This window comes from Acanthochromis polyacanthus, chromosome 7 (genome assembly GCF_021347895.1).
Source record: "Acanthochromis polyacanthus isolate Apoly-LR-REF ecotype Palm Island chromosome 7, KAUST_Apoly_ChrSc, whole genome shotgun sequence".
Classification (NCBI taxonomy): domain Eukaryota; kingdom Metazoa; phylum Chordata; class Actinopteri; family Pomacentridae; genus Acanthochromis; species Acanthochromis polyacanthus.
In genome coordinates, this window is record NC_067119.1 from 19,636,937 (window position 1) to 19,658,145 (window position 21,209).

General features: G+C 42.0%; 3 protein-coding genes across 10 annotated transcripts in view; 1 reads left to right on the forward strand and 2 right to left on the reverse strand.

Annotated features, from left to right (window-relative positions):
* LOC110952705 (membrane-associated phosphatidylinositol transfer protein 2) overlaps positions 1-11,649 on the forward strand; it is a 43,940-nt gene extending 32,291 nt beyond the window's left edge. For 4 of the 8 annotated variants that reach the window (XM_051950298.1, XM_051950296.1, XM_022196373.2 and 1 more), the window contains 13 exons: positions 39-214; positions 558-728; positions 1,800-1,952; positions 2,932-3,096; positions 4,006-4,296; positions 4,850-4,998; positions 5,106-5,222; positions 5,461-5,577; positions 5,668-5,816; positions 6,608-6,757; positions 6,874-7,054; positions 7,206-7,334; positions 8,278-11,649. In XM_051950298.1, coding sequence (XP_051806258.1) covers positions 39-214; positions 558-728; positions 1,800-1,952; positions 2,932-3,096; positions 4,006-4,296; positions 4,850-4,998; positions 5,106-5,222; positions 5,461-5,577; positions 5,668-5,816; positions 6,608-6,757; positions 6,874-7,054; positions 7,206-7,334; positions 8,278-8,661 — 2,332 coding nt within the window. In that variant the 3' untranslated portion in view covers positions 8,662-11,649. The remainder of the gene's footprint in view (positions 1-38; positions 215-557; positions 729-1,799; positions 1,953-2,931; positions 3,097-4,005; positions 4,297-4,849; positions 4,999-5,105; positions 5,223-5,460; positions 5,578-5,667; positions 5,817-6,607; positions 6,758-6,873; positions 7,055-7,205; positions 7,335-8,277) is intronic. The other 4 variants (XM_051950299.1, XM_051950300.1, XM_051950302.1 and 1 more) reach the window with 4 other exon arrangements.
* A 565-nt stretch (positions 11,650-12,214) lies between these two features.
* Positions 12,215-15,453, reverse strand: arl6ip4 (ADP-ribosylation factor-like 6 interacting protein 4). Its single transcript, XM_022196372.2, is given in 7 exon segments — positions 12,215-12,767; positions 12,848-12,917; positions 13,027-13,144; positions 14,254-14,383; positions 14,386-14,520; positions 14,523-14,563; positions 15,169-15,453. Coding segments are annotated over 7 exon segments (717 nt in total). The 5' UTR covers positions 15,335-15,453; the 3' UTR covers positions 12,215-12,710.
* A 794-nt stretch (positions 15,454-16,247) lies between these two features.
* Positions 16,248-21,196, reverse strand: mthfd2 (methylenetetrahydrofolate dehydrogenase (NADP+ dependent) 2, methenyltetrahydrofolate cyclohydrolase). The gene is given in 13 exon segments (XM_022196371.2): positions 16,248-17,579; positions 17,581-17,612; positions 17,707-17,767; positions 17,769-17,833; positions 17,925-18,017; positions 18,099-18,206; positions 18,296-18,353; positions 18,355-18,402; positions 18,405-18,451; positions 18,775-18,897; positions 18,994-19,077; positions 19,080-19,177; positions 20,941-21,196. Coding segments are annotated over 13 exon segments (1,014 nt in total). The 5' UTR covers positions 21,021-21,196; the 3' UTR covers positions 16,248-17,462.
* Positions 21,197-21,209: the final 13 nt, after the last annotated feature.

The following is a 21,209-nucleotide window of genomic DNA, read 5'->3' on the forward strand; positions in this document are numbered from 1 at the left end:
TTCCACAGTGAGTAAATGACTTTGTGCTGTCCTTCCAGCTTACACTCCAGTGTCCTACGGAACGACGCAGCCTCACGCAGGTCGAGCAGCAGCACTATGCTGGATGGAGGCTCCCTAGGGAAGTTTGACTTTGAGGTGTCAGACTTTTTCCTCTTTGGCTCTCCTTTGGGATTGGTCCTGGCCCTCAGAAAGACTGTCATTCCTATGTTGGATGGTAAGTAGCTTAGCACAGAGAATTGCTGTGTTTTTGCGGTGTAATCAGTGATAGCAAACATTGAGGATATTGTAAAAATGAGCTAATTAACTGTCTTACCTGTAAAAGTGAACAACATTTGCCTTAGGTGGAAATTTACTTATTAATATAGTGTTCTATATTTCCATATTTAAAAAATATATTTCCATAAATTATATCTGGTTGATCTTACCAATGCCTAAATGCCTGCAGACCTCATGTGTTTTTAAGAGAAGATATATAAAGAAGCTCTTGCATAACTTTTCCATCCTTCGGGTTCGTCAATTCTCCGTTCTCATTTCATTGGTTTGATTTCTCCCCCTAGTGGCCCAGCTGAGGCCTGCCTGTCAGCAAGTCTATAACCTGTTCCACCCAGCCGATCCCTCTGCCTCCCGCCTCGAGCCTCTACTGGAGAGGAAATTTCACCTCCTCCCTCCCTTCAACGTGCCCCGTTACCAGCGGTTCCCCCTGGGAGATGGAAACTCTGCCCTACTGGGTGAGTCCCTTTGATCATTTCTAAAAGTCTCATTATTATATTCTAAATACATATTCATGCAGTCATACAGTTTAGGATTCATGTTGTTCAGACTTGCATTTACAAAAGCAGACATAATGCATAATTCCCTGTATAGTAATGGCTGTTGAATTTCTCCTTTTAATTTCCGATCATATCAGCTGATGCTTCAGATACTGACTGTAACCCACTGTCCTCTTTCCCCTGGATGCATGCCATAGATAACAGATGCCTTAAAGCAGCCTTAGTAGCACACTATGAGTTCACTTTCTGCGTCAACACTGTCTCAAAGAAAAATGAAACATTTTTCTACCGTTTGTACTTCAACGTCTTTTGTGAAGCAGTTTATTCATCTAAACGTGATCATAGTCCTGCTGGTGGTTTCTGTTGGGATTGTTCATTAGAATAGAGTAACCCTTAGAGCCTCACCCTCTTCACAGATCTATGTTTGTGATTATTATAGATAAAAGATGCAGAAAATAGGAAGATAACTAATGAACTGATAAGGATTTTATTTTTATTGAGGTTAAATTAAATTATATACCTTCCACAATTGTGTCAGAAACCAGAGCTTATTAAAGAGGAACACAAAGGTTAATAATCTGAACATGCATGTAGATATTTTTAAATTCCTTTAAGCCATAGTTTTGATGTTCCCTAAAAAAAAAGGGCTGTCACTAAATACCCTCAGGTCTTCCTTGTGTAACTACTTATTATTTTCAGTTGTAATAAAGTGTTCAAGACAAATTCAAGCTAGTTTTTAAGACAAAACAGTGATTTTATACCTAGCAGATAGCCTGTTTCCAGCTTTAAGTCAGGATGATAAGATGGTTTATGACTGAGGAGTAGTTCTGGTCCAAAAGCAGTGGGCTCCACTAAGGGCTTGTCTCTTTCTTGTCTCGTGTTTAATTGTTCTTGCTTCATATATGTTTGTGTCTTCCTTGTCTTTTTTCTTCTTCTTCTCTTGGCCTCCTGTCCCCATATCTGCATACCTCTGAAACCACCCCTGACTTCTGCCCCCTCTGCCCTCTGCCCCTCCACCTCCCTCTTTAGTGGAGACAGTCCAGAGCAACGCTCAGCTGCTACTTGACAGCGGGCCTCCTCTGTTCCTTCGCTGTCAGGAGACCATCAGTGAGACCTGCATCCCTGTACCTGTGCTAAACTGGCAGGAGGGCTCCCTCAAAGCCACACCCGCCACTATGGAGTGTGTGTAGCCTCTCCCATTCGCCTGCATCTGTCCTGACCCTCAGTCGCTGTCTTTTGTGTGTCTCTTCTTTGTCCATCTGTCTCGTTGCTACATCCAAGATGCTTGGATTTTTTTAACCTACTACATCTCTGAGTATTCCCATCGCTGTTGTTTCAAGAGGCTGCAGTCTTGTTTCTCCATCCAGAGACATTGAGAGACCAGCGTCTAGTGTTCTTCCTGAATTGCGGCACACAAACAACGTGAATTAAGGATTTATTTTCTGTTTTAAAGTAGAAATTATACCAGCTTGTCACATCCTGTAATGGGAATACTTGCAAAAAGCTTCTCTGCATCTGTTGTTGTCCTAGGTTTTCATGTTGTGTTGCCATCACATATTCATGTCATGTTCAGTGCTGTGAACATGTGTTTGTGTTGTGGTTTTTGAGCCCAGTTTTAGTGTTAATATCGATGTCGGCTGAGGGTGTTTCTGTAGTCACCTGAATTTCAGAGAAAGGTTTTGTTGTGAACTTTGTGCTGCTTGTAATGTTGTGTTTGCATCGTGAACATGAACCTCAATCTACACATCCTAAATATACTGATCTGTGTGTTTCTTTTTGTGATAATGGTCAGATTTCATCTTTATACAGTTTGCAGCACTATTCTGTCATGTTGTAATAATACTTTAGTACTAGTTGAAAGTCACCTCCATAAAAGATTCTACTTCGTGGGTATGACTGTAGCAGATGTGAACATTTGTGATTTGACATCCGCTAAGTGTTTTATGTGTTCATATGCTGGTCATGTGTCGGCTGGTTAAAGAAATCTGACTTTAGCCACCATGTGGCTGCGTTGTGGTTTCATGTGTCCTCTGAAACCACGGTGCCTGCTGTCACATTTCTCTTCTGCCGGTCTAACCCACGTCTCCCGTCCCTCCCATCACTGTGAGTTCCCCTTTCCTGTGTCTCTGTCTAATGGGATCTCCTTGTTTGCGCTCAATAGCGGATGTTGTTCAGTCTCATGGTGGTGTCTTCATGGACAGTTCGTACCCCTCATCCCCCGTAACGGGCCCCCTCTCCCGGGGCCAGCGGAGGGCCAGTGAGGTCAGCATTGCCAGCCAGGTCTCAGGAATGGCAGACAGTTACACTGCCACCAACATAGCCAACAGTAAGTGTTCTCAAAACCAACCGGTCGCTCTTTCTCTCTTCCCTCCACTCACACAAACACTCTTCTAGTTATTCTTCCACTTTCTCTTGCTTTCAGACCAACTCTTCTCTTTAATTTCTGCCTAGTTTCTCTTTCCAACTATCCTACATCACCTTCTCTTTCTTTCAACCCCTGTTCCTCTGACTCTACACACATCCTGCACTGCAGCTGAAGCAGTCAAGTCAGCCAAGTACACATCAGCATACGCAGGTCCTTTTTTGCTACTTCTGCTGTGCCAGACTTAACACCTGTATTGTAGGGAGACTCATGGAAGGTGTTTTGTCCATCTCCTGTTAAAACTCAAGTGCTGATCAGATCAGAGTCCTGAAGAAAAGCAAGCTTAGCGCCACTTTCCACTGTCTGTCTGACTCTTACCCACTGTCTAAATGTAAATGCAATGAACGAATGCTGCATTTATCTAATGTTGCAATGCATGTAGACACCTGCCTCCCAATGCCATTCCTGCATTGTCCACTCCCTACTGCAGTGTTTTGCTGAGATAATCGGTACTGTTTCCTCTTTGTTTGATTGTCCTCCAAAGTCCCTCCTTCTCCTCGTTGTTACCGTAAACATGTATTCGTACCTCCCGTTACTGTTCTGAATGCTGGCTGTTTCACCACCTGCAGTACAGCACTGGACATGAACGAATCAAAATATATTTATGCTCCTGCAACACCAGAACATCAAAAGATCTATCATCTCCGCTGCTACTAACAGTTATTTTTCAGCTTCACAGTTCTCTTTAAGCAGCCTAATGGTACTGGAATCATCCCAGAATCACTCTACAAACTGTTTATACTGTCATAAAATGTCACATATGCATTCATTTTATCATATGGTTTCTTTCTCCTTGTTTCCCTCCCCTCATAGCCAAATCATGCCAGGTTAACCAATCCAGAACGTTCAGTTTTTTGTCCCAGCTGGCCCTATCATCACAAAACAAATTCTTCCTGAAAAGTCCTCCTAAGACCCGTAAGAAAGCGGAGGCTTGCCAGGCCACGGAATCTCCTGATGCAGATCTAGCGTCAGAGCTGGATGGTGACGCAGACTCTAGTGAAGGTCTGAGTCCCACTGACCAGTACGAGAACTGCCTGTCGGCGGGCCTGGACTGTGCTATATCTGATCTGGTCTCACTGGACTCCCAGGCTGAAGTGGAGCAAGGTATTTTTCTCCGGGAGGGGACTGCTGGAATCAGCATGAGGCTACAGGTCTTTTCTGTCTGTTGTCCTACACTGTGTCGCAATCAAAAACTCCGTGCTGCTCTTCCAGAAAGCCTCTTTTTCCTCCTCTTTACTTGAATTCTGTGTAAATTGAATTCCCAAGGATTCAAGCACAGTGACTTGCACTGAAGACTAGGGCACAAATTTAGATCTTGACCGTCTTTCCAAATCCATAACCTCTTTTCATGCCCATACTAACACAAATAACCATCTTCAGTTTCCTCATAAAATCACATTCCAGTAACTATATTTTCGTTTTGTCTTTCAAATCAGCGCTTGATTTTCTTAATAATAACAATTACAGATGCCTTCCTTTCCCTCCTGTAGCTGAAGAACTGCTGGGATTGGTGATGATTGTGGTTGAAGACTGAAATCAACTTTTTTTGCTTTAGCCTCAGGGGTGTTGCACCTTTGCGTGGCATCACACTCCTCACACCGACTCTTAAAGTCTCATCTTACGTTTCTGCTCCCTATTCATCCCATTCCCATCGCAGTTGCAGCACGTTGGTGGGGCACAAAGCGGCTGGATTTTGCCCTGTACTGCCCCGATGCTCTGACCGCTTTCCCCACAGTGGCTCTACCACACCTCTTCCACGCATCATACTGGGAGTCCACCGATGTCGTGTCTTTTCTCCTGAGGCAGGTGAGTAAACATTAGAATTTCTGCTATTCTCTATGGCCTGTTAATATGTAACCTGCAGACTTTTCTTTAGAGACACAGAAGATGAATCAGTGAAATGCTCCTTTTAGGTCATGAGGCACGAAAACTCAAGTATCCTGGAGCTCGACGGGAAAGAAGTGTCTGAATTCACCCCTTCTAAACCTCGAGAAAAGTGGCTGCGCAAGAGGACTCATGTTAAGATCAGGGTGAGTATCAGAAGAAGCTAATTTGGATCTAAGTTTGCTACACTATACTTTCCATCTAATGACAACATCCTTGGTTCACATCTGGCCTTTTGACATTGATTTTTGTCTTGCAAAATTTCATCTGACATTTTAAAAAGTGCTTCAACAAAACAAAAACATAAAGGAGAAACACACCAAATTAATGACACTGACACAAAAACAACACTTCAGCGTGTGTGTTTCTCTCTTTCCTGTGCAGAATGTGACCGCCAACCACCGGGTGAACGATGCCGTGTTCACTGAGGACAGCCAGCAGCTTGTGATGGGTCGCTTCATGTACGGCCCTCTGGACATGGTCACTTTGGCTGGAGAGAAGGTGATCACACACCGGTCATTACTTAGAGCCAGCTTTAGGTTACCCTGTGTACTTTGTGTTTGTGCTAATTTTTTTTTTGATCCTGTGCAGGTCGACCTCCACATCATGATCCAGCCTCCATCAGGAGAATGGGTTTACTTCAACACAGAGGTGACCAACAGTAGCGGACGAGTGTCTTTTATCATCCCAGAGGACAGGCGTCTGGGCATCGGAGTTTACCCGGTTAAAATGGTCGTCAGGTGAGATTAGCTCGGTACCCTTTTAAAACCAAATGTTGGGGCTTAGTTTGGTTTTTAAAGGAGCATTTCAAGCTTTTTATGCTTTTTTCTGTAATCCTGGTTACTATTTTCTTTCTAACTCGCTTTGTTTTTCCATTTCAAGTTCAAATTTTGAGAAAAAAAACATCATTCTCTAATAATAACAATGTATATTTCGCTCTTTTGTATTATTTAACTAATGAATGTATTATTTAACTAATGAAAAAACCACAGTGTTGGATTTTTGCTCTAGCTTTTTAATCCGAAATACACAATACGGCTGTTGTTTTAATTTGTTGTAACACCGGTAATTCTGGAAGTCGCCGAGGAAGAGCAGTTTTGAGCTGGTCTGCACCGCGAACAAATATCAACAATGGCTGTGCTCGAGCCATTTTCCAATTTCATTTGTGAGCTCTTGGGAAAACCCACGCAGAAATCAGCGACACTTTGCGTTGCCATGGAGCTCCACATTGCCCAAAATGAGTGTCAGGAGGTTCTGCATGGAGAACAGTTTGACTTCTGGTTCCACCGGCAGCTTCCAAATGGCGCGCCGAAGGGAAAACTTTTTTGGTTTAAACCTTAAAATTTGTAAAAACGCAGCGTTTTTTTCTTTCTCTACTCTTTGTTTTTCAAATTTAATTTTTAAACGGAAAAACAAAACGATTATTTGTGTTTTTTTCGCATTTTATTTTGAAATGGAAAAACCAAAGAACGAACCATACACCTTGATCTTTGTTTGCCTCTATTTTCTCACTCTTCTTTTTGTTCGTCAGGGGCGACCACACATTTGCAGACAGCTACCTGACAGTCATTCCACGTGGCACAGAGTTTGTGGTGTTCAGCATTGATGGCTCGTTTGCTGCCAGCGTGTCGATCATGGGCAGCGATCCTAAAGTGCGGGCAGGAGCTGTGGACGTTGTCAGGTGCCCTGCTGCTCCTCCTCTCTTTTCTCCTTGTGTTCAAAGACTTTCTTTCAGATTGAAGTCTGTAGTTGTGTTATTTATGTCTGAGTTTGTTCTGCTGCTTCTCCTCATCACAGGCACTGGCAGGATTTAGGCTATTTGATCATTTATGTGACCGGACGTCCAGACATGCAGAAGCAGCGGGTGGTGGCCTGGTTGTCTCAGCACAACTTCCCTCATGGCATTGTTTCCTTCTGTGACGGCCTGGTGCACGACCCGCTCAGACACAAGGCCAACTTCCTGAAGTCCCTTACAGAGGTCAGACTGGGAGGAGGCGAGGACTGTGTGCACTTTTAGATGTACTGCTGTCTGTGTGCAATGACTATAAAAAAATACAGCGCTATGTGAAAAGTATTTGTATGAAAAATGCGGTGCTCAGCAGTTCTCTTCCTTATTTGACCGATTCCAGGCTCACATGAAGATTTTCGCTGGCTATGGATCAACCAAAGACATCTCAGTCTACACCTCCATTGGCCTCCCGCCTTCCCAAATATATATAGTTGGGAGACCCTCTAAGAAGATGCAGCACCAGTGCCAGGTATTTTATCATACGATGCACAACTTGGGAAAATAAATAGTTTTTTTTTATGTTTATAGTTCATAAATACACTTCAAGAATGTTAAAGTAAATGCCCTGAAACCCCATGACATTTATTTAACCTGATTCTGGGCATTTGTCTTCCTCCTGTCACGTTTTTACTCGCTGTGGCCTCATTTTTCACTGCAATATAAAGTTCTGCACCTCTATGCAAACAGCACAACCATGGCTAGAATTAGAGAGAACTCAAAACAGTCTTTTGTGCAGTTTAACAAAGTTAGATTGCCATAAATCATAAGACTTTTTCCAAGTGCCTACACGTGTCACTAATACTGGAAGAAAAATATTGTTTAAATATTTTACTGCCTGCATTTCTGGTTTGTTTACATACTTCTCTTCTGTTTGTTCTGTGTAAACTGTTTCCAGTTCAGCCAAAATGCTGCTGAATTTTTGTCACTTGATTCTCAGTTTGCAGCTGAGTCATTAATGGCTTTTTGGTTGTGTTGAGAAGCACAACATTATTTTGTTTTTACAGGATCTGGTTTGTGTAAATGCTTTGTTTTTACCAAGTTCGTTTTAAATTAGACATGTAAAATAAAGTAATTTTGATGAAATATCCCAATATTTAGCTCACATCTGGCTGTTTTTCTCAACAAAATCAAAGTCACACATGATTAGTTCAAGGACTGTTGAAAATTGGAAAAGTCAGACAGTCTCTCCTGTTCTTACAGCTTCTTTCTATAAATGGTATAATTTATTATTTAAAAAACATGCCTTTCTAATCTCCAGGTGGGTTTTTGGGTTTTGAATGTGATGCAGATCTGTTTTCTAATACTTCTGCTCCTACAGCCAGTAATTAATTCACTGAAAAGAGTGATCCAATGTGAATTAAAACCATCAATATGTAAAAATACCATTTTCTGTCCTCCGATCCTCTCCACAGTTCATCACAGACGGTTACGCAGCTCATTTGTCCCAGCTGGAGTACAACCACCGTTCTCGACCCGCCAAGTCCAGCAGCGCGCGCATGGTGCTTCGCAAAGGCAGCTTCGGCCTGGGCGCAAACAGCGACTTCCTGAGGAAGAGGAACCACCTGTTGCGCACCATCTCCTCCCAGCCGGCCCCCAGCTCCCCGACAGGCAGCATCCACAACAGACCCGAGCGCACACAGAGCCAGTCGGACAGCGAACGCCTGGAGCGGGAGCGGCTGGAGCGAGCTCACAGCCACAGCCAGGGAGCGACGCAGCGCAGCATGAGCATCACGGCGAGCTGCTGGGGCCGCAGCAGCAGCACCAAGCTGGAACCAGGAGTTTTCAGCCCAAAATGAGATTACAGAGACAATGTGAGACAGCCTTCGGGCGAGTGACTTGCAGACACAAATGACTTAAAGATAAAGAGTGAAAAACAGTCGGCTCGCACCAGATGGGTAAATACTACAAGGAAAATCAGGTGCTACAAACCACTCTTTATAAAACTAGCCAATCACACTCCACACAGATATTCATGGACAGAGGCTGTGGCTATGTTCATTGTATAAATAGGCATTTCAAAAGGAATTCCCCTGAAAATGGGAAAATGCACACAACCAGATTTAGCTCACATTGTAGGGATCCAGACTGTTTTTACTGTTTAGTAAGTCTCTATCAATCTTGAATACAAGGTCAGTTTTCCTCCAACGGGCTTTTAGATTGGAGGCAGTTACACATAAAAGCACCCGCCTGCTGAATTCTGCAGCAAACAAACACGAAGTAGTTACAGACAGCTTGAGCTGCTCTGTGACCGACTAATGTGGCCAATGCAAGCACAACATTTGCTACGGAGACGTCTTTGTGTACAGTAGTTTTAAAGCTATGTCCTTTTTATGTGATAATCAGGGACGTTCTGGTCTGAGAGCGGAGCTGAGAATCAGGTGAAACTGGACTGGATGTGTCCCTGCATAGAAATAATCACAAAACCACACGTAATCTGCATCAAAATTATTTACCATAACATTGTTCTACGAGAAATGAACTGATCAAGAACAGCGGAGATTAAAAGTCAGCCACACAGTCCAGGTTTGCTTGTTTTCCAGTCAGCCCTGAGGCACAAAGAATCATCCAAACGTCACATGAAGCAAACTGCGAATTTTCCCTTTAAACTATGGTTGCAGCTGAAACTGTTCCTGTGCTTTTATAGTGTTTCACCGCGTCACACCGTACTGTGCTGCTGAAAAAAGCAGCTCAGCTTCGGGGAAAACTGCTACTGCTGTACAGTTAATGTGCCAAAGTAAACAGTATAGAATGATATGCTGTAAATGAACAGAGAGGAAAAGAAAAAGAGAGGTCTCCTGTGTAAAAAGTGGAATAGACTGTGTAAGTATGTAGTTGAATGCCTTAACAAGGCTTGTACATAATTGTTACATTACAGTGCAGATCTGGTATCTGGTCCAGCGAAGACCAGTTTCAAGTGTCTTCTTTACTCTGGGGGTAAACACCAACTCATTCAGGATATACTTTATTGATTGATGATGATAATAATTGTTATTTAAAACTATAGAACTTTTAGAAATGTACTGATTTTGTGAACAAAGCGTGTTTTAAGATTACTTTAGCTACGTTGTGTTTTGTTTTTTTTTTTCCTTCAAACTTCAGTTGCAGCAGCCAAAACTCAGAGGTCTTTGCCTGGCACAGTATTGTATTTTTATTATTTTATCTTGCAGATCACCAGAGTTGTATCAACAGAACTGCTATCTTGTGTCATATATTGTATGTTTGTTCTTAACTATTTTGGAAAATTTGAGATATGGCTTCTCTTTGGTTATCCCTAAGCTGTAAATGAGGCGTTGAATGTGCTTATAGATAATCCTCCTTAGGTTAAGGTCTCTTTCTCTGTTCTGCTGCGCCTTTAGAGGAAGAACATGTGCAAATTGTAAATTCTGTACAATACGCTGTCGAAAGTAGGAACACAGAGCTAAGACTTACTTTATGCCGCCGGCCATTTATTTCTAAAAATGGGTGAAATTTTGTGTTTCTTTGTCCCTCTAATTGGTGTGTACAGAGCTGACTGCAATGGACCAATATGGGCTCAAATGTAAGGGGAAACGTGCAATATTAGTTAGCCGTACCACCAGATCAAACAGACTGTAGAGGAAGCGTCACGGTGCAATGACAATCAGTTGATCGGGCACACATTCTACAGACGTCAAACTGCAGAGGGTTTAACAAAAGGTTTCTCACATTCAAGTGCCACTGGCCTGATAACGGTTTGGATATCAGTCTCGGTTTCAACATTGAAAAGTCAGTTGCCAGAGCATCTGGTCCACCTTTGCTGAAAATAATCCAGTCCAATAAAACATCCCTGCAATAAAACGTGATGAAGGATCTAATGTTCGGTTTCTGTCAGTAGAGAGATTCAGATGGACGGAGGCTGCAGTTTGTGGTGCTGTTGAATTGTATTGTGTTACGCTGTGTTTCGAATATTTTGTCCGCTGCACATTTCATTGAGGGTAGAAGACATTATCGGACATCCTTGTTTAAAAAAGCTGTTACGTCTCAATCAGGGCGGTTTCTTGTCATTCTGATGAAGGAGGGTGTAGATCAGAAACACTGTACTACTCTCCCTCTGCATTTTGACAGTCAAGATTCGGTTTGAACTCCTCCGGGAGCTGCTGGGGAAAGAATGGCTGCTTGTACACTTATAGAAATGAGGAAGAAAATGGCAGGCGATGCTGGAAAACTCATGTTACGCTGGCTGGCAACTACTGAACCATATCCCCTGATCTGAATTGGCTGGATATTAAAATCCAGAGAATGTAAAAGATGAAGCGGTGATCTGTGAAGTTTGGATACCTCTGGGCAGACAATCGCTTCTGCTACTGACACACACATTACCAGAGGCCTTACACTTCCTTTTTCTGCCTTACATTGACCGTTGTGTTGCAAGGCCTGGAATGAACGCTGCTCACACCCCAGCTGACGTCACGGAGAAGGATAGACTGTTGACTTTGTGGAAATAGGAAGAGGCCATATTTCTTTAAAAGCTTTGGTTTGTTATACCTGCAAAGGAGAAATACAAAGGAGAACTCTGTATGACATTTTTCACCAACATTAGGCAACCCATCGCTGTGTCAAGCTCTGCTCCCCGGGTACTGCAATGTCACGACTGTTTCATCAACAGTTAGCATTTTTAGGTCGTGTATATAAACCAGAAATGGGTGAATCATGCTTGGAAAATATTTTAATTGTACAGGGTGTGTATCTTGTAGGTTTTGGATAATGCCATTTTATCCATCCCCTTGTGTTTTTATGTACAGTGTATAAAGAATATATAAAGAACAGCTAAGAAACTGTGGCCTTTTTTCACGATCAAAACAGCGACATCATCTCAAAGAACACTACAGTTCAGCTTCATTAGAAGTAGAAGGGTAGTAGAACACAGAAGAAAACGTATTTGTTGACTGACAACATTTAATCCTACTTGAATCTTCAAGTCAATTTGTCTTTTTTTGTTGATCCAAATTTTTTGCAACATGGATTAAATGTGCAGGCGATTCCCCTTTTCACAGAACACTTTATTTGAATGAATGAAACAGGAATTTCGCTGGATTTTGGGGGATTTTTTTAATGAATGTTCTTAAAGAAAAGATTAGACATTTTACTGATATATATGTAGCCATTTTACAGATTTTTTGGGAATATTTTACTCATTTTTTGAAAATATTTACAAGAATATTCTTGCCACATTTGGGGAATTTTTTTAAAAATAAAACTTTGAAGGGAAGCTTTTAAATAATTATTGGAATTTTCTTCCTGAATGTTTTGCAAATTTTCAGAAATTTGGGGAAGTTTTTTTTTTGCTGAATTCTTGGATTTTTTCAGACAAGGAAACAATGAGGACAACAGGAGGGTTAACACAATTTATTTTTCTGGCATCAGTTCACACAAATTCAGGCTTATTTAGGGAACAAAAATGAAAGAAGGTGGGAGACAACATCTACAGGTGGGTGTACAATATGTAGACACTAAACACATGATGCAATATCAACTAGCTGATATCAAACGAAGAGACCATTTGAATATTCATGACTCAACAAAGTAGCATTATTTAAATTTACACATTGATATGCTTCAAAACAGATGAAATAAATGAATCAGTGTAAACTGGATGTGCAAACTATTTGGCACGTCGTGAGCTGCTGCATCCGCTGACTCAAAATTTTTCAATCTAATATCTCCTCTTTAGATCTCCTTGGAGAGATGCGTGTTGCATTTACTTCTACACAGTTCAATCACAGATAAATCTGCCTTCCTAAAAATGCATTTTCTTCTATATTTAGAGAAGGTTCAGCTGTCTGGGTGAACTCCTCTTGAAGTAGTTTGTTTCAGTTTAGTGGATCTTCTACCTGTTGATTCCTAGTTTCCTCTGGAAGGCGTTCCCGTCTCCTTTAGTAGCTTGCTGTGGGATTAAAAGATGTTCACTGTTAACTACGGGCCAACAGTATGGTTGTTACGCAAAGTTACAGTTAAAACTTCTACCTTGTTGATTTCTTTGTGTTTCTCTCGGCTGACGATCTCCTCTATGACCTCCCCCTCTCCTCTCACCAGCCTGGGAAATTAAAAAAAAAACAAAACACAAATATCATCAGACTGATCAAACTGCTTCTTTAAACTCACCTGTAATCATAAACTACAGTGTGACAGGAGGTCGGTCGTACCTGGTCCGTCCTGTTTCGGGGTCAACCACCCTGCGGATCACGCTCTGCCGGGCCTCGTACTCCTCCTTGGTGAGAGGCCTCTTAGTGGAGAGCCGAGCCTTCTGCTCATCCGTCATGACTGCAGGAGGAAGCAGAGCATCGAACAGAACTCAAGCGATTTGGAAATTCAAACCCTGAAGTGAGAAAAATAACCAGGTAATGTTCTTGGAATTAATTTCAAAGGCAATGTGCAACAAGAAGCAAAATGAATTTGGTGAAGATTTACCTGTGCTGTTTCTACAGAAGTAGTTTTTCTGTCTGCTAAAAACAAGCGTATGAGACAGTTTTACGGTAGTATCGACTTTTGGATAATTTATATTTATCGTATTTCATCTGCTCAGTGTCACCTGATACTCCAGAAAATCTGTCCCGTCATGCATGAATATATAGTAATTGTCGTCACAATGCTCGCTCACAGGAAGTCTTTGGATCCGTTGGGTTTTCCGTGTCTAATTTTTATAGAGTCTTAACATTTAAGGTAGTCGGGATAATTTGCATGAATAATAATAGTGCACTGTAGTCACCTAAACATGTAATTAGTCAGGTAAATGTTCGGTTTTATGTAATTCTGTACAGTTTTAACCACAGTATTTAATAATTAACATAATAAGCAACACTGTAGAGTCTTAACTACAGTTTTTTTTAAACTTTGTAGGTAAGATCACAACACCAATCTTATTTCTGTACAGGAAAGGATTGTTTTAAATGTTCCCTATAAATAATGGTGACTTGACTTAAAATAAATGTAGCATATCATAGACTTTAACATATGATTTTATCTAACTTTTTAGATGGGAAACACCCAAACTGTGCAAATTAGGACTGCAGCTACTGCTTGTTAGCTTTTCTGATTATATAATGTAACAAATGTAAAATGCATCACAATTTCTAATCATTTAAATTTGAGCGTAAAACTCAAAGATTTTTAAGATATAGTGGCATAAGACAGACAGGCGGTAAATCCTCACATTTAAGAAGCTGGACGCATGATTATTAATAAATAATTTAGTCAAGTAGAAAAACTGGCTAATTATCCAAGCAGCTTTTTGACTCATTAATAGAGTAAACGATATTTATCACCTGGACTGTTTGAAAACAGGATTTAAAAATGTATTTTAAAGTAATTTAGATAACTGTGAAATGCATTAAAATGTGTAAAATGTAAAAAGCAGGTATGTGAGGACCCACCAGGCCCCAGCTCCACGGCCCCCTCATCACTCTGCCACACCTCCAGGAAAGATGGAGGCTTCTCTGCCGGACCAGCAGGCAGCTGAAGCTCTGCTTTCTTCTTCTCCTTCTTCTTGAGCTTCTTCTTTTTCTCCTTTTCTCCTTTTTCTTCAGCTTCGCCTTTTTCTTCTTCAGCTTCTTCTTCTTGGCTTTGCTTTTCTTCTTCTTTGTCTTTTCGTCACTTGACGAGGATGAAGAAGACGAGGAGGAGGAAGAGCTGGATGAGGAGAAGAGGAGCGTCTTCTGCGCTTCTTTCTTTGTGTTTTCTCATCTGAGGGGAAAAAAAACGAGACAGGGTTAAACAGACCTCTGAATGACGATGAAGGTCGCTTCCACTTCAAAATCCCTAATTCGGCAGATAAGGGAAACTTAAAGTGCTGAGTGACCTATTTTCCATTTTTCAACACTTTAGATGCCTTTAGCCTCTAGAGGACAATCTGGTCCTGATTTGACTGATCTAAATATGCACAAAGAATATGTCCTAAGGAGTCCTTAGCCTACCAGTCCTTTCCAGTCTAAATTTTACTAGTCTAGATGTAGTAGTTTAACACTTGGAGTTGGTCTAATATGCAAAGACTGTAAAATCCCCTTTGCAATTTAACAAATAGTTTCACAAAGTACTGCATTTATCCTTTTCCTGTGTCCTCCTCCTGTCCTCTGGATTGTGGCCAGGAAGCAAAGAGTCTTGTGCCTTTTTGGGACAATCTGTAAAAAGGAGAATCTGTGGCTCAATGTTGAAGGTTGAGTTTCCCTTAACTTTTCTCTTAACTCCAATCAGATTATCCTTTCAGTTTCGTCCTCTTAGAAGATGAGGACCTTCTTCTCCGTCACGACAAGCTTATTTCATGTTTAAATAATTTACTTAAAAGGCCTAACCTCTGCTCTTGTGTGAAGCTTTTTTAGTAGATCTGCTGCGACTTCTGCTGCTGGATGAGCAAGAGGATGAAGAAGAAGAGGAGGAGGAGGAAGATCTTCTCCGTTTCTTCTTCTTCTCCTGTTTTTTCTCTCTGCCGGCTCTGTCCGATGACCTGCTGCGATCCATAACTACGAAACCAGCTGTTTAAAGAGCACAGAAGGTAAACAAGAGCGTATAGCAGCTGATACTGAAAGCTCGTTTTCGTTTACGGAAGTGTGCTCGTCTTTGATTTCCTTCCGTCGCCGCCACCATGACATGACTAAGGTTCCTAGTGCCTATGTGGAACAACTTCATATTAGAACATAATTACGTATTCTAAATAAAAATAAGAATAAAACTAGAAATAAAAACTGTGTGCATTTAGGGTTAAATGTAAAAATTCTTCTAAATGCGAAGTTTTATCAGAAAAGTGTATTTAAAGTATGAAAAGGAAAATATTTGTCCAGAATGACCACAGTGTTACTATCGAGTATTTGATCATTAAATCAGAGGCATGAAGAAAAAACAAACATTTTACACTTGGTTGAGATAAATGTAACTGAAATATTTGTACATACTGTGGAGTTTAATCCTAAACTGATACAAAAATTAATCAGAGGAATGAAACCAGTGCACTCAAATACATTGCTTTCTATTTTTGTTACTGCTTTTGTGTGTGTGTGTGTCCTTGAGACGCATTACAAAACACTAAAATTATACAAAACTGAGAGGGGAACATCATTCTTTGGTTAAATTGTTCCCCACTCATCCTTATTGACGTCATAACCTGTAATAATCGATCACAATAAATTCTTCTTTATTTTGAAAGTGAAAAATATTTGGAACTACCTGCTCACTCAGCAGAGAGGCATCATTCTTGTAACCTGATCATTTTCATATAAAAAAATATACAGAAATGGTTCATTCTGTCAGAGTTGGAGTCACTGGTATCCTTATTTTCAATATTTCTTTGAATATACATAGAACTAATACTGGATGGTTAGCATGCAAACAAAACAAAAAAATACATCATGTACAATAAATGTCCACTGAATCTTCCTTCTCACTTTAACAGCAATCATTTATTTTCAAACAATTTTTTCATAGATTTTTTTTGTTCATTCAACATAAACCCTGTAAGGGCCATGATAAATGTCAAAATGGGGCAATCTGCTTAAGCAGATATGAGAACTAAACAAACCTACAACTTAATGAACCCAAACACACTTCACTGCCCGTTGCTTGTCATAGAGCAACAAAGGAAACCTCTAAACACTAAGAAGAAAGAAAATAAAAGCAGGAAAGAATAATGAAAAGAGTCCATTCAGCTTTTTAATGAGGCTAATAACATAAAGGCAACACTAAGAAAAAAGACCATCAGGTCAACTCAGCAATAAGACCGCTCATAAATACACAACACAGGAAACACAGAACTTTAGTCCTGATGTGGTATTTTCGAATGTTTTGTCTTCTTTTAATGTCTTATTGCTTCTTGAAGTTTCGTTGTTGCTCTTCTTTCTGTAAAGCACCTCATAACCCCAGTTTTGAAATGTGCTACAGAAACCAAGTTTATTATTTACCATCAATCGATGAAAATAAAGTCTCTGTGAGAAAATCTAACCTGTGTGTGACAAGAGCTTCCAGTGTGTCACATTGATGATTTCACATTTTTATCCCGTGTTTTACATGATTTGACACAATTTATGTGCACAGAAAGCTTCAACTTGAGAACATATTTCGTAATCTTTATTTCAAAGTTTTTACAAAGGCAATTGTGAATCTTTAAAGCTTGTAAACTGATAAACGTAGTTGTTCCTGATGGTGTTAGGCCCTTATCACTCTTGGTACATAAGGCTAAACTAAACCGAAAGAAACACAACAGACAGGCCTCAATCTCTCTGCTTCAGCAGCGCTCCAGCTTAAGGTTAAATACCGTCACCTGTCCTCATTCATGTTTAAATACTGTGTCACTGTAGCAATAAATAAAACAACACCTTAAGAGTCCTTAAAACCCCCAAAGAAGTACATTGCAATGATAAATACCGAAAACCCTGGTACATAAAAACATGCAGCTGCATGAGTAATAGTAACAGTCTAAACATGGCTGGACTTGAAGTTGGGAAAGGTTAAAGATGTCAGCAGAAAGAGAGCCTCAAAGCTCTCATCTTTCCAGTCTGTGTGCAAGCGGAGCTCGGCAGGTCGCCCCGAGTTCAAAATGAGGACGTGGTGGTGTTCGGGAGGAATGTGTCGCTCTTGGCGGGGTTTTTTGTGACCATTAAGACGCAGCTGCCATGCGGATCCTCTCTGGGGGGAACAGCAGGACGTTCTTAGCTGCTTTGATAGTGTTTTTCATGAGCATCGCCACAGTCATGGGTCCAACTCCTCCTGGCACCTGGGGTGATGAATCCCGCCTTCTGTCTCACACCTGAATGTAGACAGACAAAGTTTGAAGTTACAGACACCCAAGATACCAAGAGAGTCCCTGCAGAAATACGGTCACATTCACTTTCCAGCCTCACCTTCAAAATCCACGTCTCCCACCAGCCTGTTCTTCCCAGTGACAGGGTCCTGCACTCTGTTTTATTCCGACGTCGATCACTGCTGCTCCCTCTTTGATCATGTCTGCCGTAATCAGGTTTGGAATCCCTGATAGATCAGAAACTCCCAGTTAGGCAACAAAGAAAACTCAACCCACTCAAGAAAACAACTCAGTTTGAGTAAATGCAGCTGAACAAACCTGCAGCAGCCACGATGATATCAGCGATTTTAGTGTGCTGGCGAAGTTGATCCTTTGGAGTGTAACGGTGAGAAATGGTGACTGTGGCATCACCTGCAGCAGAACAGAAGGTGAGTGTGCCTGCATGAAATCTGTTAAACGACACATCATATCCAAGCTCACATCATAACCCACCTCCGGGCCTCTCGTGTCGGCCATCTGTGTGCAGCAACATGGCGATGGGCATTCCCACGTTCTTGGAGCGTCCTGCAACCACGACGTTCTTCCCAAGAGTAGGAATACCTGCACGATTAAAATCAGGAACGTTAACCCAGACATTTAGTTCAGCAGCTTTCCAACTCTAAGAGGAAGTAAGCTGTCCCTCCTGTTACCTGTGCGTTTAATAATTTCCCAGACTCCCCAGGGAGTGGCAGGCAGCATGGTGGACTGATTCCAGGCACATGCGACCCACATTGACTACGTGGAAAACCGTCGACGTCCCTTCGCCGGGGAAACTGCGTTGCAGATCGTACGCTCATCGATGTGGTCTGTCAGAGAACAGCGAGGAGTTAGAGACAGGAAGCTGGAGCACTACTGTGTGTAAAGTTCACAAATGCGCAACTTTTTTAAAGCACACCACACTTTTTCGCCCTCAAAAACAGCAAATCCCCACAGAGACAGCATGAAGGTGGGCAGGTTCATCCTCAAACGTATTTAGTGCCAAACACATGCCGATATTGATACTTGGACTGACTTATTTCCATCCTCGCTGACCTTAAAAGCACATACCATGACACAAAGCAGCCTCTCTACAGATGCAGGATTCTCTACACTTATTTAACTCATGTCACTTTGACAGCTTTATCTGTACCTGGCAGAGGCAGCTGGACCAGCAGGCCGTCCACACGGTGGTCTGCATTGAGTTTGTAGATCAAGTCCAGTAACTCCTCCTCACTGATGTCTGAATGCTTGAGAATCGTCTCACTTGAGATTCCTGTGGGAGGTCGAAGTGAGAAGACAGCTCAGCACACAGACTACTACTTTGTTCTTTAGTCGCTACAAAGTAGGACAGTTGTGTTTCATCACTTACCGACATCGGCTGCGGCACGCGTCTTGTTCAGGACGTAGGAGTGGCTGGCAGGGTTGTCTCCCACGAGGACCACGCTCAGATGGGTCTCCTGTGGCCGGCTAGAACCCATTTCTCCACATCGACCTGGGCCTCCTCGCGAATCTGCCGCGCAAGTTTCTTTCCTGAGATGACCACTGCCTCGTGCCTGAGAGTCAGAAAAGAAGTGAGGTCAGAGGGTAAGTTATCCAAGCTCGGCTCAGTTAACTAAATAAGTTCAACCAACAGAGTTTCCTGTTTAGAATGTGTGAATTCAACAAGTTCACACAGACAGTGGAAAACTGTCCTCCTTAATGTGACTGTCAACCACAAAAAGGCACTAAACTGTGAAAACTAAGCTAACATCCTTTCAAGTTGGCTCATCTTTGTAGATCAGCTCCAAACCAAACTTATTAACGGTGCATGATCTGTTTAACTTCTGCTGAGGACACCAGAAACCTGTGATCTTCCACCATGAAGCATGGAAAGGCACCAGATCTTGCCTCTATAATTAGACGCAACACGTCTCCACCTGACCGAGCAGATGCTTTATGAGTACATGTAGTCTTACAGTCTTTTAAACCACAGTCAGAACAAACTGGCACACAGAAGCAAAGGAGAGCAGCTTTTTCCCCCTACAACAAGGGTTAAAACCCACTGTACAGTATTTACAACGCTGCCCTCCTGCTTTGTCCAATATTCAAAGGCGCCAAGTTGGTTCTGCGTTATATAACAAACAGAAATCAATGGCTAATAACTGAAGAGTAATGAGCCATCAACAGTGATGTAACCGTCACTGTTTTTCTGCCAAAACTAATTAAATGTAGCAGAAGGAGGTGAGACCATGGGGCCAGTGTACCAGGTCCCCAAAGAAATGTGTCGAGATTGCAGGGCAGCCAACTACTTGCACATAAATTTAAATACAAAGCTCTGCTGGTGAGGAAGAAACTCTCCTTTTCAGATTCACTGGGGCACTAATAGCTCCTGTAAAGTGAGACTAAACGGAGGAAAGCTGTGTCTTTTGTTTCTTTATGTTCTTATTCTGATTTGTTCTTGTTCAGTTACAACATACAAACTACTTTGTTCTTTAGTTGTCACAACTGTCCCTACTTTGTAGCAACTAAAGAACAAAGTAGTTTGTCTGTTGCAACTGAACAAGAACAAATCAGAAGAAGAACATGAAGTTCAGTTGCCAGAAAAGTTCCACACCTTAATAATTAAAGCTGCCCTGTTTGTTCTTTAAAAGCATGTGATTGAACCAGATCTAGTTTAGTGAAATGATGAAAGGTGCGTGACACAGGTTTTAATCATCAATCTTGTGTCTTCAGTCAGATCATGTGCAGAAGCCACGAGATTAAAGTTTATCAAAGCGTGTGAGCAGCATTAGTTCACTGCATTGCATCCCAGTCATTGGTATCATGCTGTACTCAGCACGTTCCCAATAAATACCTGCACGAATGTAAATTTTCCATCTGTGACTTGCTCAGTTGCCTACAGCCGTTTTGATTTTGTTCTATTTTGAATGATCTCATACCATCCAGGACGGAATGTTCTGAATGCACATGTATGTCCTCTTTCCCCCCGGACCTGCACCTCGGGCTCCAGCTGAAACTTGGCTCCTCAAAGCCACAGGGTGCAAGCGCTTAGGCAGATTTCATCAGCCTGCCAACCGCTGCAATGTTACCGGCAAAACGCTGGGGCGCATCAACTCACACACTGCTGCGGACATTTGGCACAATTAAACCAACCAAACCCCGAGAATACACAGAATAAAACCTGCAACCTTATCTATCTAGAGGAGAAACCCACATTGGAGGAAGCGCACGGGAAAGAAACTGAGCCGTCCGGTCATTTAGGAAGCAAACCAGCCGCACATGTCGTACAATTGTTCCCACATTCAGTCAGTTCGCGGCAGATAAATAATCGACTCACCTCGAGGCGGACGTGTGCAGTTTACAGACTTGGTGCTGGGAGTGCTGGCACAGTTTCCTGAGAGTCCTGACCGCTGCCATGGCTGAGAGGAGGAGAGGAGACACCACCGCCGGTTATGAAACACAGCAGCGCCCGGACAGACGGAGAGTCAGCGGAGGAGGAAGAGGCTGAGAGATTTAAGGGCCGGCCTCCTTTTACGCACGACGCTGCGTCACCGTTATCTGCCGCCACACCTCTGCTGCACACACGGCCTGTAATTTTCCAACGAA